Here is a 14306-nt window from a genome sequence, read left to right as displayed (position 1 = left end):
TGACTCCCCTTACCCCCCACCTGCTCTCATTTGTTTCCCTCTCTCTCTTTCTCCTTCTTTCCCTCTCTTTCCTTCTTTCCACAAACTGGCTTCTCGTCGTATTGTAAATCTCAACTTAAATATCAGCTCCTCAGACTATCCCACCTAAAACCAGGTATCTTTCGCCCGGCATTAGTTTCTATTGTGTATCTGTTTTTTTTTTTTTTTCATAGCTCGTATCATAATTTCTAATTTGTAATTTGTTACTTGACTGTTGACCAGACTCTACATTTGAAGGGACAGGGACTGTGTCCGTATCACCAGTCTATAGTTCTGTGCCTGACACATGGCTGCTTAATAGCATTTGTCAGATGGTGGGAAGTATGAATCTACAGTGCATGGCTGGTACCACAGTAGGTCCAATGTCTTTGTGTTTTCACATGACTGACTTCTTAAACTTACATGTGAAAAGGCTTCTATACCCAATTTCAGCCATATTCTGAGCAGGAAAATAACCTTATTTGTTTCATTCTACATTTATGTCCATGGAGGGCCAGGCTTTGTAATAGCTGGAGGGATATGAAATGGCATTGTGGCATTGGACAGGGAGACCTAAATTTGAGACTTGTCTGCTCCATTTTCTAGGTCTGTGACTTTGGATGGGATGTTTAACTACTCTAAACTTTAGACTCCGCAGCTGTTGAAGGGCAATAATATAATTCCTACCCCATAAGATTGCGGTGCAAATTAAATGAGGTTATGTGCGTGGGTCACAAATTTATAATGCTTGATACATACTAAGTGCTCAATGAATAAATCGTTAATATTCATTCATATAAAATGAGTCACATAGTTCTAGAAATGCTCGATACTGCTTGACCAATGGGCACGGCAGGGCAGACAGAAAAATCTCACGTACTCTATGTGTTCTTTACTGCCACAAGCAGAAGTGCTGCTTTTATTTATTTATTTATTTTTAATTTATTTAAATTCGGTTAATTAACATATAATGTATTGTTTGTTTCAGGGGTACAGGTCTGTGATTCATCAGTCATATATATAGAAGTGCTGCTTTTAATACTGTGATGGCAAAGACTAGTAGTAGCGTCACCTCCATGTTAGGCACCCAGAAACAGAGAGTACAAGTGCATTGTTTATCCAGATGACAAACTGAGGATATTAAAGCCCTAAAACCTTTTGTTTTGCCTGGGAGGAAAGAAAGAAAAGGTAGAAAGGAGGAGAGAGGCAGAGAAAAGGCTGGAGAGACTACTAGCGTACTGTACTTAACCAGCCATCAAACAGTACAAACTGGTTTGATAAGCTGAAGCTCACAATTCTCTTGAATTTGGTAAACATCCTCTCTGAGGATCTCCCCAGGACTGGGTACTCCGCTGAGAATGGGAGATCAATGGGAATACATAGGTTAGTGATCTAGATCAAACCCAATGAGATTAACTTGATAGAAGTTCTCACTCTCTCCCATGAGCTATGTTCTACACCTCAGGCAAAGTCGTTCACTACTCTGGTTGGTTTCCAGTAAGTGCTAGATACAAGCCTACATGTGGGTTTAGAGAGGAGGATCCGGGGAAGGATGAACGAATGAAATGAATGAGAAGGACTTAGGGCCAAGGCTATGAAACTTTCTTGGTTAATTTTGCCTCATACACAGCATCTCTAAGCCGAAAGAAATACCTAACACCTCCATTGATTGACGGGATGGAGCCAAACAATTTAATAAGTATCTAGATTTTCACAACTTAGCACATGTTAAGGATTACATAACTTCTCAAACCTTGGCGTCAGATTATACACCACCAACTTCATTTGTTGTTCCACACTGATTTTTGTGGTCCTTGGTTTTTATCATAGTAATTACCCAAAACTCAGCTTTGCAAAAGTATAATGTCATCTCAAGGAATCTTATATTGAAACTGAACTTCCTCCAACTAATAGTTTGCGTGGTGTCCAGCACATGACACTGTTTCCTCAAAAGTTTAAAATATCCCACAGTACCTCTGCGAGTTTTTTGCAGCACACCGGGATATTTCATTGCACAGTTTGGGAACTGTGTGTGGTCTTAAGACCTGATTCCAAGACTTTGTTTTCTATAAATGTTTGTCTCTTCTTATTTTTCTGTACCACTGCATTGAAAACCAACCTGATGTTTATTTTCTTTTATGGAATAGTTTTTTAAGGAATTTTTCATTATTAAAAATTTTAAAAGTTAAGCACATATAATATAGAAAGTTTGGAAAAATACAGCATGCACAGGTAAAAGTCATTCCTAATTCCACCATCCATCCATAACCATTGCTAGCATATCATTGTTTTTCTGCATGTCTGTTATTCTATATGAAGATTTGTTATATTTTGAGTAAGAACTATGACTAACTCTGACTTTATTGGAGGGTAATAATCCGTAGTTGAGTGGGAATTTCATACCCTGGAGTTGTGACTTGTCTGTAATGACCTTTAGGATAAATAAGACAGAGTTCTGGCTGCCGTCTTTTTTCATTGGCTACTTCGATTAATTGATTGGAGGGCTTGAAGACCCCACCATTCATGAGGGAGAGACTTCCCACTGCTCTGTTTCCAACCTAGCAAATGTGAAGTATGTTATTTATACATAATAGTAGTGGTAGGTGTACCTTTTAAGAAGGTAACTTGGCAAGTGTTTTACTTTCTCCAGTAGTGGATGCACTTTTTTAAAAGGTATATTTCAAGACCCTACTCTAATGTAGTATTGTTAAAAGAGTCTTTATCTTATAATTCAGATTTAAGCTATTTGTATTGTTCTGACACCAAAGGAGAACTGTCATAATTCCATTTCATTTTATTTCTGAATTATTATTTTATTTTCAGTGCCTTTTTAAGTACTAGAAATTGAAGTTATTTACATTAAAATAAGATTTATGTTTCATCTACTTAAGTTTTTTTTTTAAGATTTTATTTATTTATTTATTTATTTATTTATTTATTTATTTATTTATTTGACAGAGAGAGAGAGAGAGCCAGTGAGAGAGGGAACACAAGCAGGGGAAGTGGGAGAGGAAGAAGCAGGCTCCCAGCAGAGCAGGGAGCCCGATGCGGGGCTCTATGGCAGACGCTTAATGACTGAGCCACCGAGGCGCCCCTTAAGATATGTTTTTTAAATTTACCTTCCGTCACTCTATAGAGGTAGAACTTGAATTATCAAAGAATAGAATTATAACTTCAAAAAGAAAAAACAGCCAACTGAGTTTAGCTCCAGAGAGAGCAGTTCACAAAAGACGGAGTGGAAACTTCTAAGTAAAACATATATTCATCTTTAGAGTCTCATTGTCGTTCTCTCTCACTTTCCCTCAGTAATACTTTTAAATTCTGACCTGAACAGGTGGTGACAGTACTTAGAATAGCCTGGACTGTTGAGGAGTGATATTGTTCTTATAAAATCCTGGTAGAGGACCTCATGGCTGATTCTAGGGTTGGGCAGAGAAAATACAAAGATGAGCCTGGAGAGTAGTATTTTGAGTTGCCAGAAAGTAAATGCTGAAAATAAGTAAGTAAGTAAAAATGGAAGCAGATTAAAAGGACACGGGAGCCAACACGAGAGAATTCCCAGTGCCAAAACTGGGACAGTTTGACCAACAAAATAAATGACAGTAGTATTTTATTATAAACCAAAGAATAAAATAAATATCCACGAATTCATACTAAGTAAGCAAATAAATAAATGAGGGAAGTGGGACAAGTGTTCCTTACAGAAAAAGTCCAGATAATAAATGTAGAGGGATGGAGAAAAGAGAAAATCCCATTAGAACACCACAGGAATAATTGCTGTGGGCAAGATTCACGGATGAATGCTAAAATTAATGAGCAAAACTTTAAGGAGAAACAGGGTATTTGTGTAGTCTCAAAATATCTCTCTCAAGAAACTTAGTAATATCTGTGGTGGTTTTAATAAATGTCCACAACTTTTTTGATACCCTTCCTTCCAGGAAGTGGAGCTTACTTCCCTTATCCTTGAGTGAGGCTGTTTGTTCATAGTGACTCATAACTAACCGACAGAGTATGGAGAGGAGAACAGTAGTAACTTCACAGTAGTGAAACGTGGCACATACCATCTTCACGGAGTGCTCGGGGTTGGCATCACCAGTAATAAGTCATGTTGATATCACCCTCCCCCCAGATATTACACAACAAGAAAGGCACTTCACCTCTTGGCATTTGTCCCCCAAATCCATAACTTCGGTCTAATCATGAGAAAACATCAGAAAATTCCAACTTGAGGAACATTCTACAAATATCTGACTAGTACTCTTCAGAAGTGTCAAGGACGGTCTGAGGAACTGTCACAGATCAGAGGAAACTAAGGAGACATGATGACTAAATGCAGTGTGGTTTCCTGGGTGGGATCCTGGAACAGATGAAGATGTTAGTGGAAAAACTGAAGTGTGACTAGTCTGCAGTTCAGTGAATTGTTGTACCAATGTGAATTTCTTTGAGTTGATAAGTGTACCATGATCTGTAAAATGTAAACATTAGGGAAGCTAGGTGACAGGAATACTAGAACTCTCTATACCATCTATGCACAGCTTTTCTGTAAATCTAAAACTATGTCAAAATTAAAAGTTAAAAATAGAAGCACTACAACTCACTGATGGCTTTCTCAGTCTAAGGATATTTGTTATTTTAAAGTGTCTCCAGAGCAAATTAATTCAGAGAAATCCCCCTCCCCTTAAGCCTTTGTGCAGTCTCTATAAAAGAAGGATTTTATTTATTTATTTATTTATTTATTTATTTATTTATTTATTTATTTATTTATTTAAGAGAGAGGGAGAGCACAAGTGGGAAGAGAAGCAGAGATAGAGGGACAAGCAGATGCCCTGCTGAGTGCAGAGGCCAACACAGGGCTTGCTGTCAAGACCCTGAGGTCATGACTTGAGCCGAAAGCAAGAATCAGATACTTAACCGACTAAGCCACCCAGGGCCTCAAGATGAGCTCTTTATAGCAAAACAGCTCTCCCAAAACAGGGACAGTGGGTTTTAGAGTTTCATCCCAGCACTAGAAATGGAAATGCAACTTGGCTTGCTCGGTATAGGTCAGTTCAGCCAACAGTGATGGTTTGCCTTTTGTGACTTGGTACTGCAGGTGTCTGCCTAGCACTTAAGTTACAAAAAGTATTGCATAAGAATAGAGCAGAGTAGAGCACCTGTGATTGTACCTGACTCTACTGTGGGCTCTTTGTTGCAGGTATTATTGTTGAGCTGCTAATTTAAAATCTCCAGAGATATTAGGAGCACCTGAGTGGCTCAGTTGGTTTTGGCTCAGGGCATGCTCTCAGGGTGGTGAGATCGAGCCCACGTCAGGCTCTGAGCTGGGTGTGGAGCCTGCTTAAGATTCTCTCTCTCCCTCTGCCCCTCCCCACCCCCTTCTCTTTGTCTCTCTCTCTCTCCCTCTCTTTAAAAAAACAAAAACAAACCTCCAGAGATGCTTGATCCAGTCTCTTAACCTCATTTTATTGGTAGATTCAAATGGTATAAAAAGTGTGGTACTCAACAGGATGGATACATGAACAAAATATTTTCCAATATAAAATACCTTGTATATTGCTCTTAAAAAAAAAACAGTAAAATTCATAAATTCAATATAATTATTAGTACAGATATGAAATCCTGATTTATAAATATTTTCTTTTTTTCTTTAAAGATTTTATTTATTTATTTGACAGAGAGAGACAGCCAGCGAGAGAGGGAACACAAGCAAGGGGGAGTGGGAGAGGAAGAAGCAGGCTCCCAGCGGAGCAGGGAGCCCAGTGAGCGGGGCTCGATCCCAGGACCCTGGGATCACGCCCTGAGCTGAAGACAGATGCTTAACAACTGAGCCACCTAGGCGCCCCTAAATATTTTATTCTTATTACTTTCAAGCTCTTATTAGCTCAAACTAGAGTAACAGTTGATTATAGAAGGCCTAACAGGGTCTTGTTTTAGTAGATAATAATACGTAATTGGCTGAGGATGGTTATTGTCATAAAATTAGAATTTGGATACTAAAATTAAACTCCTCCTCTATATGCCACTCATTCTCTTGATCTGACCATTAGTGACAACTGTCTTTAGTTTGTGCACATGTGAGAAGTATTATTTCTGTCAGTTAAGTATGTTCTACTATTGAACCAAATGATGAGTACCTTGCAGTGTATCTGTCTTGGGATATAACTGATGTGATCAGTGAAGAACAGTGAATTGTTCTTGAACGTGGACATACATTTAGGTTAGTATAGTGGCAGGTGCCTGCATTTTTCAGAAAACTGTCTCCCATTTGTTATTAATGCATGCCCAAATAGATACACAGATACTTAATAATGCTGCTTAATTGCTGTAGTCAGATTGAGCAGCACATAATTTCTAGCAGTTCTGAAACCAAGAACGCAAGAATGATGAGCTCTATGATAAAGACTGACTACAGTTGCTGGTCAGTGGAAGTACCAGCTGCACATTATTGACATCAGCCTGTCCTGTGTAGTACATATGATACAGTTTTCTTGACACCTGTTTTCAAAGCATACCTTTCCATGTCATCCTGGTTTCTTTAGTGAATTTACTTGTGAAGTGTTTTTTGCTTTTGAAAGCAGTATGTTATTTCCTAATTTTATATTTAATTAAGAATTTTACTGGTTGGCCAATATGTGCCAGGTACTTTCATTTATTATTCTTCCAGTGTCCCAATAAATTCGGAACTCCTTTGCCCATTTTAGAAATTATAAAATGGAGGCTCTGAAAGGTTTAGACACTTACCTCTGTTAGACCCTACATGTGATAAATATGGTTCCCTAGCTGAATGAGTTGTCTAATACTTGGCTATAGATAATGTATCCAAAGTAAAAGGAGGTGGATCCTTAGGGAGAAAGGGGGGGGGATTGAGATCAGAATAATGAATATTTGAGAACAATTTTAGCCTGTTTACTAAGTGGAACATCCGTTTTTTGGGCAGGTGTGTTCCAGAGCCACTAAATATATTTATTGGTCCTGTTGGATTTGTCGAAAATGCAAATAATCCAATCAAGTGTAATACTTATTAAGGGAAAAGGAATGCAATTTTATAGTTTTTATGAAGACATGCACTGCCTAATCTGTGAATTGAAAGCATCTTTTAGAAATTTGCTTCCCTTCATATTCCTAGGTGGTACTGAATCCGCGGGTAGAAAAATGAGAGCATTTCAAATAATGCTAATGAAGTTTAAATGATTGCAATCTCCCGTATTGTGAGGAAATGTGCTAGCTGGGAACGATGAGGACAGAATTAAAATATTACCATGACTGGCATTTGATTTGAAAACTGCAAAGATAAGCTTAGGTTCCTATTTATGAAAACTATCCTCACAGCCTGATGAAATATCTTTTAGAAGGTTTTATGGTTACCATGGCTACTTGTTAGCTTTGACAGAGTGAGTTGTAATTCATAGTCAATCAGCTGACGTGAAGTAGCCGAACCCACCAGACGTATAAAGCGCTCATAGTAGTCTGGAGACGGAAGGGTGACTAACCTGAAGATTAGAGTTTAGGTTAGTTGTTACTTCTTGCAAAGCAAAATATTCAGGATGCGCGTTACCTGAATCTGATCCTAATGTTTACTTTTTGTGTGTAACTTTTTCTTTCAACTGGTAAAGGGAGCTTCTTAGGTTTTGACACAGGAATTCAGACGGTGAGACCCTTCTGAGAGCCGACAGACCTACGCAGCACCGTCAATTTCTGTAAGCCATAGGGACGCAGAAATATTGAAAGCATCGGTCCCTATGGTAACATATTTGCATTTGGCCCAGAAGTGGCTGGTTTCTGCTTAGCCTCTTTTAATTGCTATATATTGACAGCAGTTTTCACGACTATTTATAAAATGTCGGATTAATGAGCATGTGTACGAGGGAGTGCACACCGTATCCTTCGGCTTGATTAGACACTTCAGATGACAAAAGGCTCTGCGTGAAGAGTTACTGAGGTGTTTTTGGCATTCCCTGATGTGTCTGTCACATAGTGGAAGCAAAAAGCCTTTCAAATTATTTAAATATTTTCCTCAATTCTCTTTTAAAACAGGTGACAAAAGAGCTAAAACAGTATGACAACAAAATTATAGAATGCAAATTTGAGAATAACAGCTGGGTCTTCATGAGACAGAGAACAGACAAAAGTTTTCCTAACGCGTACAACACTGCCATGGGTGAGTATGACGACCTATCGATGTTTGTTACATTAAAAAAGAGAGAGCGCGCGCGCATGCGTTAAGGTTTTAGAATCAAAATGTGCCGTCTTTGGCGTTCTGCTTGATGGGGCGTAGGTCCTTCAGACCCCTGTCCTTGCTGGCTGGGAAGGGGCTGTGACCGTCGGCTCCAGCTGGCTTCTAGGTTCCCATCTCTAGGCCTGTGGGCTTGTGCCCAGGCGCCCAAAAGAGAAGTGTAAAGGGCAGGGTAATGGGCTGGATACAGGTTGAATTTGTTGAACAACAACAACAACAGCCATGATAATTTCAGATCTATTCAGACCTATAAAAACCATTGTTTGCCAGATGGTAAAAGACAAAATTAGCAGGGGGAAAATGTAATTTCCAGCTCCTAAAATAGCTTTACAAACAATGGAGAACAAAGTAAATGAAAACCATTAAAACACCCTCCTACAACGTCCTATGCGATCCCTCCAAGAGTTCTTCGGGTACGATAGAAATAGGAATTCAGAATAGGAAGTTTCTGTCATGGCAAACCACACAAATTAATTAAGTTTATAAGGTAAACTAGTAGCAGTTTTTGCTCCGGATTGCATTTTTAGTGAAGCTGAAAAAAATAAGATAAAAACCAAGATTAAACGTTAATAGAATTGTGTGCTTTTAGACTGCTCAGTCAGTGATGATGCTGATTATATGAGAAGCTTATGAGAAAAGACAGAAATTGCCAGTTTCAGTTTTGCAGTTTATGAAAGTTACTATTGTACATTAGGGTTCTGTTGGAACTAGCATCTGTGTTCAGACAAGATGAGTTAATTTGGAAAATAGGAATAATTAAGCCAGTGTCCTTTTTTCCCCCCAAACTAAGTATGAATTCAATTCAAAGGACTGGTGGTAAATTGTGATCACATAAGAAAAGATGCTGTATTTATTCATAATTTTGTTGTAACACCTTACTTACCTCAAGCGAGTTATTAAAATAAAATAGTACGGTCTGCCAGCTGCGGTGGAACCTCCCTGTTCGGTGGAAATGGTGGCTGGTGCTGTCATGACAGCGTGGAGGCCCTTCTGACAGATGAGGCTGAAGGGTGCTAGCGCGCGTTTCCTATAGAGCTTTTGGTTGAGTATAGACGGTAGCGAGATGCGCTGGGGTGCGTTAAAATCCTATAAAACGGTTTTGGAGAGGTGGGAAACCACAGTGAAGGTGTGGTTGTAATTCAAATACTTGAAGTTTGGGTTTAAAATTAACAGTACAAGAAAGAGTAGCCACCAGAAAAGCACCCGTTTGGGGGGCAGGGGCGCGCGGAGAACCGTTTCATGTGTGAAGCATGTCACCGCAGTCGGTGAAGTGAAAGTGTTTAGCATATTGGGATGAAAACCTTTCCCCTTTCGCGTCTCCCTGTGGTGAGTCAGCTGCCTTAGTTAACCCTCACGTGAGACACGTGTCTCCCTTTGTCCACAGCTGTGTGCAACAGCATCTCCAACCCTGTCACCAAGGAGATGCTGTTTGAGTTCATCGACAGATGTGCGGCAGCTTCTCCAGGACAGAAGCGAAAGCATCATCTGGACCCTGACACAGAGCTCATGCCTCCACCACCTCCCAAAAGACCTCGCCCTTTGACCTAAGACCTGCCTCTGACTTCAGGATTGAGAGGAAAAATGAGTGAGAAAAAATGCTGTTGCCCCGTTTTTGCAGCCAGAGGAATTGGGAAAAGAGTGTGGTTTGATGTTGATACACATTTGAATTTTTTTTTAAAAAAGAAAAGTATTGTAGCCAGCCTGTAAATATTTGATGCGTTTGTTTCCTCAGTGCTACAATACATCGTGGACTTTAAACATTTTATTTATATCTGATAAACTCAGCCTTACCTTGTGAATCTGAAGATTGAAATATCCAAAGGTTTAATCGAGATTGAAATCAATGAAAAAGAGGCCTTGTTTGTATATGGATAACTTTCACCTTTAATTTATAAAGTTAGTAATCTGAAACTGTCAGCGCATAAAACACTGTATTTTTTAGAAGTTGTATTTCAACTATGGTAAATTTTCCATTCGAAAAAATCTAGGCAATGGCATTAAACATTCTTGCTGTCATTTATCATGGATTTCCTACATTTCTGAGATTCTTGTATTCAAAAACAAATGACAAGGTTGTTAAGTATTGTACTATATTAAACAACTTGGTCTGGCTTATATCATTTTAAGTTTTTTTTTTTTTTGAGATGTAAACGTAAAAAAGTAAAGCCCCATTTTTGTGAGTTGCATCCTTTCTAAAGGAAGTATATTGAGTATTTTCATGTTTCTGCTCTTTGAACTAAAATACCAGATATCCAATGTGTCCATTCTGGCAATGGCTTTGAGTTACTTCGTAGAACTTAGACCTACACTACCAGGTCCCTCTTGTGTGGTGTTCTCCTGGGAGACTCTTTTTTTTTTTCTTTTAAAAAGCCAGGGCTACTTCTGCTTTACCTCAGTGGTATCGGCACGTTGTAAATTACATTAAAACACACAACTCACTGTGATTATGGGAGTGATATCAAACACAAGCGATGTTGTGTTAGTTCCCTTGAACGAAACGGCACAAAGGAAATGCCAGCTGACTCCTTTGATTAGAAGGTAATGCCAATGGCCTAGAATGCTGTCACTAGAAAATGCTCTCCCACTGCTAGATAAATGCAGAGGCAAAGAGTAGACATCTGTAGGAACTAAACATCAAGGAAGCCAACACATTTATTTTCAAAGCCAGAATTCTATCTATGTTCTGTGCTAGGGATGCTATTTCTGTCATACATCTGAATTTTAAAACATTTACTGATAGATAATGGATTTAAAGAGCAGCTAATTGGTCATCCGCCATTGTTGAGAAGCCGTGTTCTGACTAGTTTGTGAAGGAACTCTGAGAATTAGCCTATTAGAGGCTAATGTATTTATTTTTAGACGTACAGGTTTTAAGTATGTGTGTTTAAAACAAATTTTCATGATCTGAATTTTATCTGTGTATATGCATATATATATGTCGGTATATGCATCCGTGTATATGCTTCCTACTAATACAGTCAGACATGAAAAATGCAAATGAGTTACCCAGCAGACTGAATATCTGACAGGATTTCTATATGATATAGCACAGATTAACCAAAAATGTATTTATATTCACCTGAGTTTTAATGTTTTTAAATAAAGTTTTCTCCTGCAGTGCTTTTCTATATGAAATACAAGAGTCATGCTTGGGCTTTTTCCTTTGTTCTTTCCAAGTTATGTAACGTGTAGTGAATGTATCCAGAATGTCATCTTAGTATTTCAGTCCTCGAGCGCTTTTGTGAGTTTGGGCACTAAAGGGATTAAAACACCTGAATGCCACGATGACGGCTGAAAGGTGGAAATTGGTCAGGGTTCCATAGTGTCTTATACAAAGTGGATCTGAAAAAACACCTATGCAACTCCAAACAGCCTGATGCCTGCTTCACCAGGATTAGTGACTCGTTTCACATGGTATGTCGCTTTCTTCCGAGCCTGTATAAATGCAGAGCCCTTTTGCAGATGTAAGAGCTAGTTTTTGCCAGTGATCTTTAATGGAGTTAAATGTTTATGGTAATTGTAACCTTTTAAATGAGTTATGTGAAAAGAGCATCTCATTTTTAATACACCCAGATATTTTTTCCTTGCCTTTGTGCATTTTCCAGGACTTAATTTTCTTAATTTGTTCTTTCCTTTCAATTACAGTGAAGTATAATAGCCAGCCTAATAAGTAGACCCCATTTGGCCCCTGAACACACTATCACCTGCAGTATCATAAAAAGTCATCTAGAAAGTCAAAGGGGAAGATCAAGAGGCAGGAACTGGGACAGCAAGGAGGAGAGAAACCCTTCCCTTCTCAGCCCACCTCACAGTAACTATTTTCTGACACTGAAGTTTTGTAGAGGAGAATCAGAGAACCTTGCTTTCCTGAGTTATCAAATATAAAGGCTTTTGCTTTGAATTTGGAAAAGATGTGGATGACTCGACTGCCTGGATGGTTACATTTGCTTTCTGTGAAATGCTCAGAAAATGTCAGGACATTCCTTCTCTAACTGTGTGTCAGTGTGTATTGTAATAAAACTATCGATTTAAAATAACAGACAGTTTATCTACTTTGTTTTGTGTCCCTTTGTTTAACTGATGATTTTGTGTCCTTTCTGTCGCTGGCATTATCCTGCCTGTCAGCCGTACCCCATCGTAATCCATCTGGTTTCGTTGCATTCTAGAATTAGCGTGAAGACTTGGAAAACCCGTTGTTTTTCTTGCTGAGAAACCGAGAAGTTGGATTGACATGGGGGGTGTAGTTTGCGCCTTTTCTTTTTGGAGTGTAGGGGAGTGGGGGGAAAGCACAAAGCACATCTTTAAGTGATATTTATATCACTTCTCTTTAGCCACCTCATCTTAGTACTCTGTTATGTGGGTAGATATTCTGTCACATTATTTTTAACACACTTAATTCTTTCCGCAGTAAATATTCTGAAATAATGAAGTAATGACCTCTATCACTTTTTTTGTTGACTCTGCATTTTTTATAGTATGGAATTTGCCATTTTTAATTTTCAAATGATAACATTTGGAACTATGTGCATAGTCCTTTCTAGTCGAAAGACCTTGAAAGTCAAGAACCAAATACTTGCAGGTGGGGAAGACTAATGTGGTAGAGGAAACCCTGGGCTAACCCCAGAAACCAAGTTAGGCTCTGCCTCTCATTGGTTCTGTGTTCTCTCTGGATCTCACCCTCTACCCACCGTCCCCATCTATAAAATGCTGAGATTGAGCCAGATGATCAAAAAAAGCCTTCCCAGGTCTAACATGATTCTTGTGAAGGCTTGTGCTTTGTACATAGCCCATATTCACAAGAAAGGCAATATAACCGTTACTGCATATAGACCAAGCACCGAGACTGTCCTAAACACAACTACCCTGTGTAGTAGGTACCGTAATTAACCTCACTTTGTGGTCGAGGAGCCTGAGACTCAGAGATAATGAACCCAAGGTGACATAGCTAGTAAGTTGTGAGCTGAGACCCAAACATAGGTCTTTTTGACTCCAACGCCTAATTTATTGTTCAGTACTCCTAAAGGCTTAGTTGCAGTCCCAGCATGGGGGCTGCTTTGGTGCCAGGGGTCCCAAACTATTTGTTTCTTTGGTGCTAACAAGGTTTCAAACACCTCTCTCCAAAACAGGGAGACGAAGTTGGGATCAGCAAAGTAAATAGATTTTTAGGGACTTATTTAACCACTTATTAAACAATATTTAAATGTGAGTGACACAGAAGCCATGAAAAGAAGTTTAATATTCTCATTAAGATGCTAAATTCCAGAGACATAATTAGGAAGAAATAAATGATTAAATTACACACCGGGCCGACTTTTTTCTGATTGTCGCATAGTTAACTGTCAACTCTGATGCTTTGGCAGGTTGGTGTCAGCCTTGGTTAACCCAGAAAGTGTCCCTCCTCCTACTGGACTCTGATATCAGATGACCACTACACAGGATGAATGGGGTGGTGGTGGAGGGCCCTCAGGGAAGGGGCCTTCCAGGCTTCTAAGAAGACTTTACATTTCAAAAAATGAGCGTGTGCATCTGGGGTTGCCAACTATTTTGCCATGGAAGGGCTTTATAAAATATTAGGTTGCCATTATTTCATAAAATAAAGAGAATTTTTTAAAAATTTTATTTTATTTCAGAGAGCGAGAGCATGCGTGCAAGTTGGGGGGATTGGCAGAGGGAGAGGGAGAAGCAGACTCCCTGCTGAGCAGGAGCCCGATGCAGGACTCGATCCCAGGACCCCGGGATCATGACCTGAGCTGAAGGCAGACGCTTAACTGACTGAGCCTCTCAGGGGCCCCAAAATAAAGAGAATCTTAACACCCAAAAAGAAGTAGGACATAATTTAGAAGAAAGGACATGTCTTTACATGGAACAAATTCTGTTTTATGACTCTCTACATGGTCCTTTCCTTCTACATTTTGCCCCAAACTGGTGAAAACTTTTTCATGGACCAGTGTTGGGAATCTTTGCACAGGTGAAATTCCAGGCAGCTCCTAAGTGGGGGGAGGGACGAGAAAGCCCCCAGGGAAGAAGCAGCCCCTGGTTCTGTAGCCAAAGGTCACGT

The 14306-nt window shown here is 39.3% G+C and overlaps 1 protein-coding gene across 2 annotated transcripts in view; it reads left to right on the top strand.

Annotated features, from left to right (window-relative positions):
• RNGTT (RNA guanylyltransferase and 5'-phosphatase) overlaps nt 1-12285 on the top strand; it is a 308710-nt gene extending 296425 nt beyond the window's left edge. For both annotated transcript variants that reach the window (XM_087865314.1, XM_045807080.2), the window contains 2 exons: nt 8050-8173; nt 9633-12285. In XM_087865314.1, the coding sequence (XP_087721440.1) occupies nt 8050-8173; nt 9633-9796 (288 nt within the window). In that variant the 3' untranslated portion in view covers nt 9797-12285. The remainder of the gene's footprint in view (nt 1-8049; nt 8174-9632) is intronic.
• The last annotated feature ends 2021 nt before the right edge of the window (nt 12286-14306 follow it).

The sequence above is a fragment of the Ursus americanus genome, chromosome 11 (genome assembly GCF_024610735.1).
Source record: "Ursus americanus isolate L20-20 chromosome 11, mUrsAme1.1.p, whole genome shotgun sequence".
In the NCBI taxonomy this organism is placed as follows: Eukaryota; Metazoa; Chordata; class Mammalia; order Carnivora; family Ursidae; genus Ursus; species Ursus americanus.
Note: the sequence above shows the minus strand (reverse complement) of the source record. Positions and strands in the feature narration are given on the sequence as shown.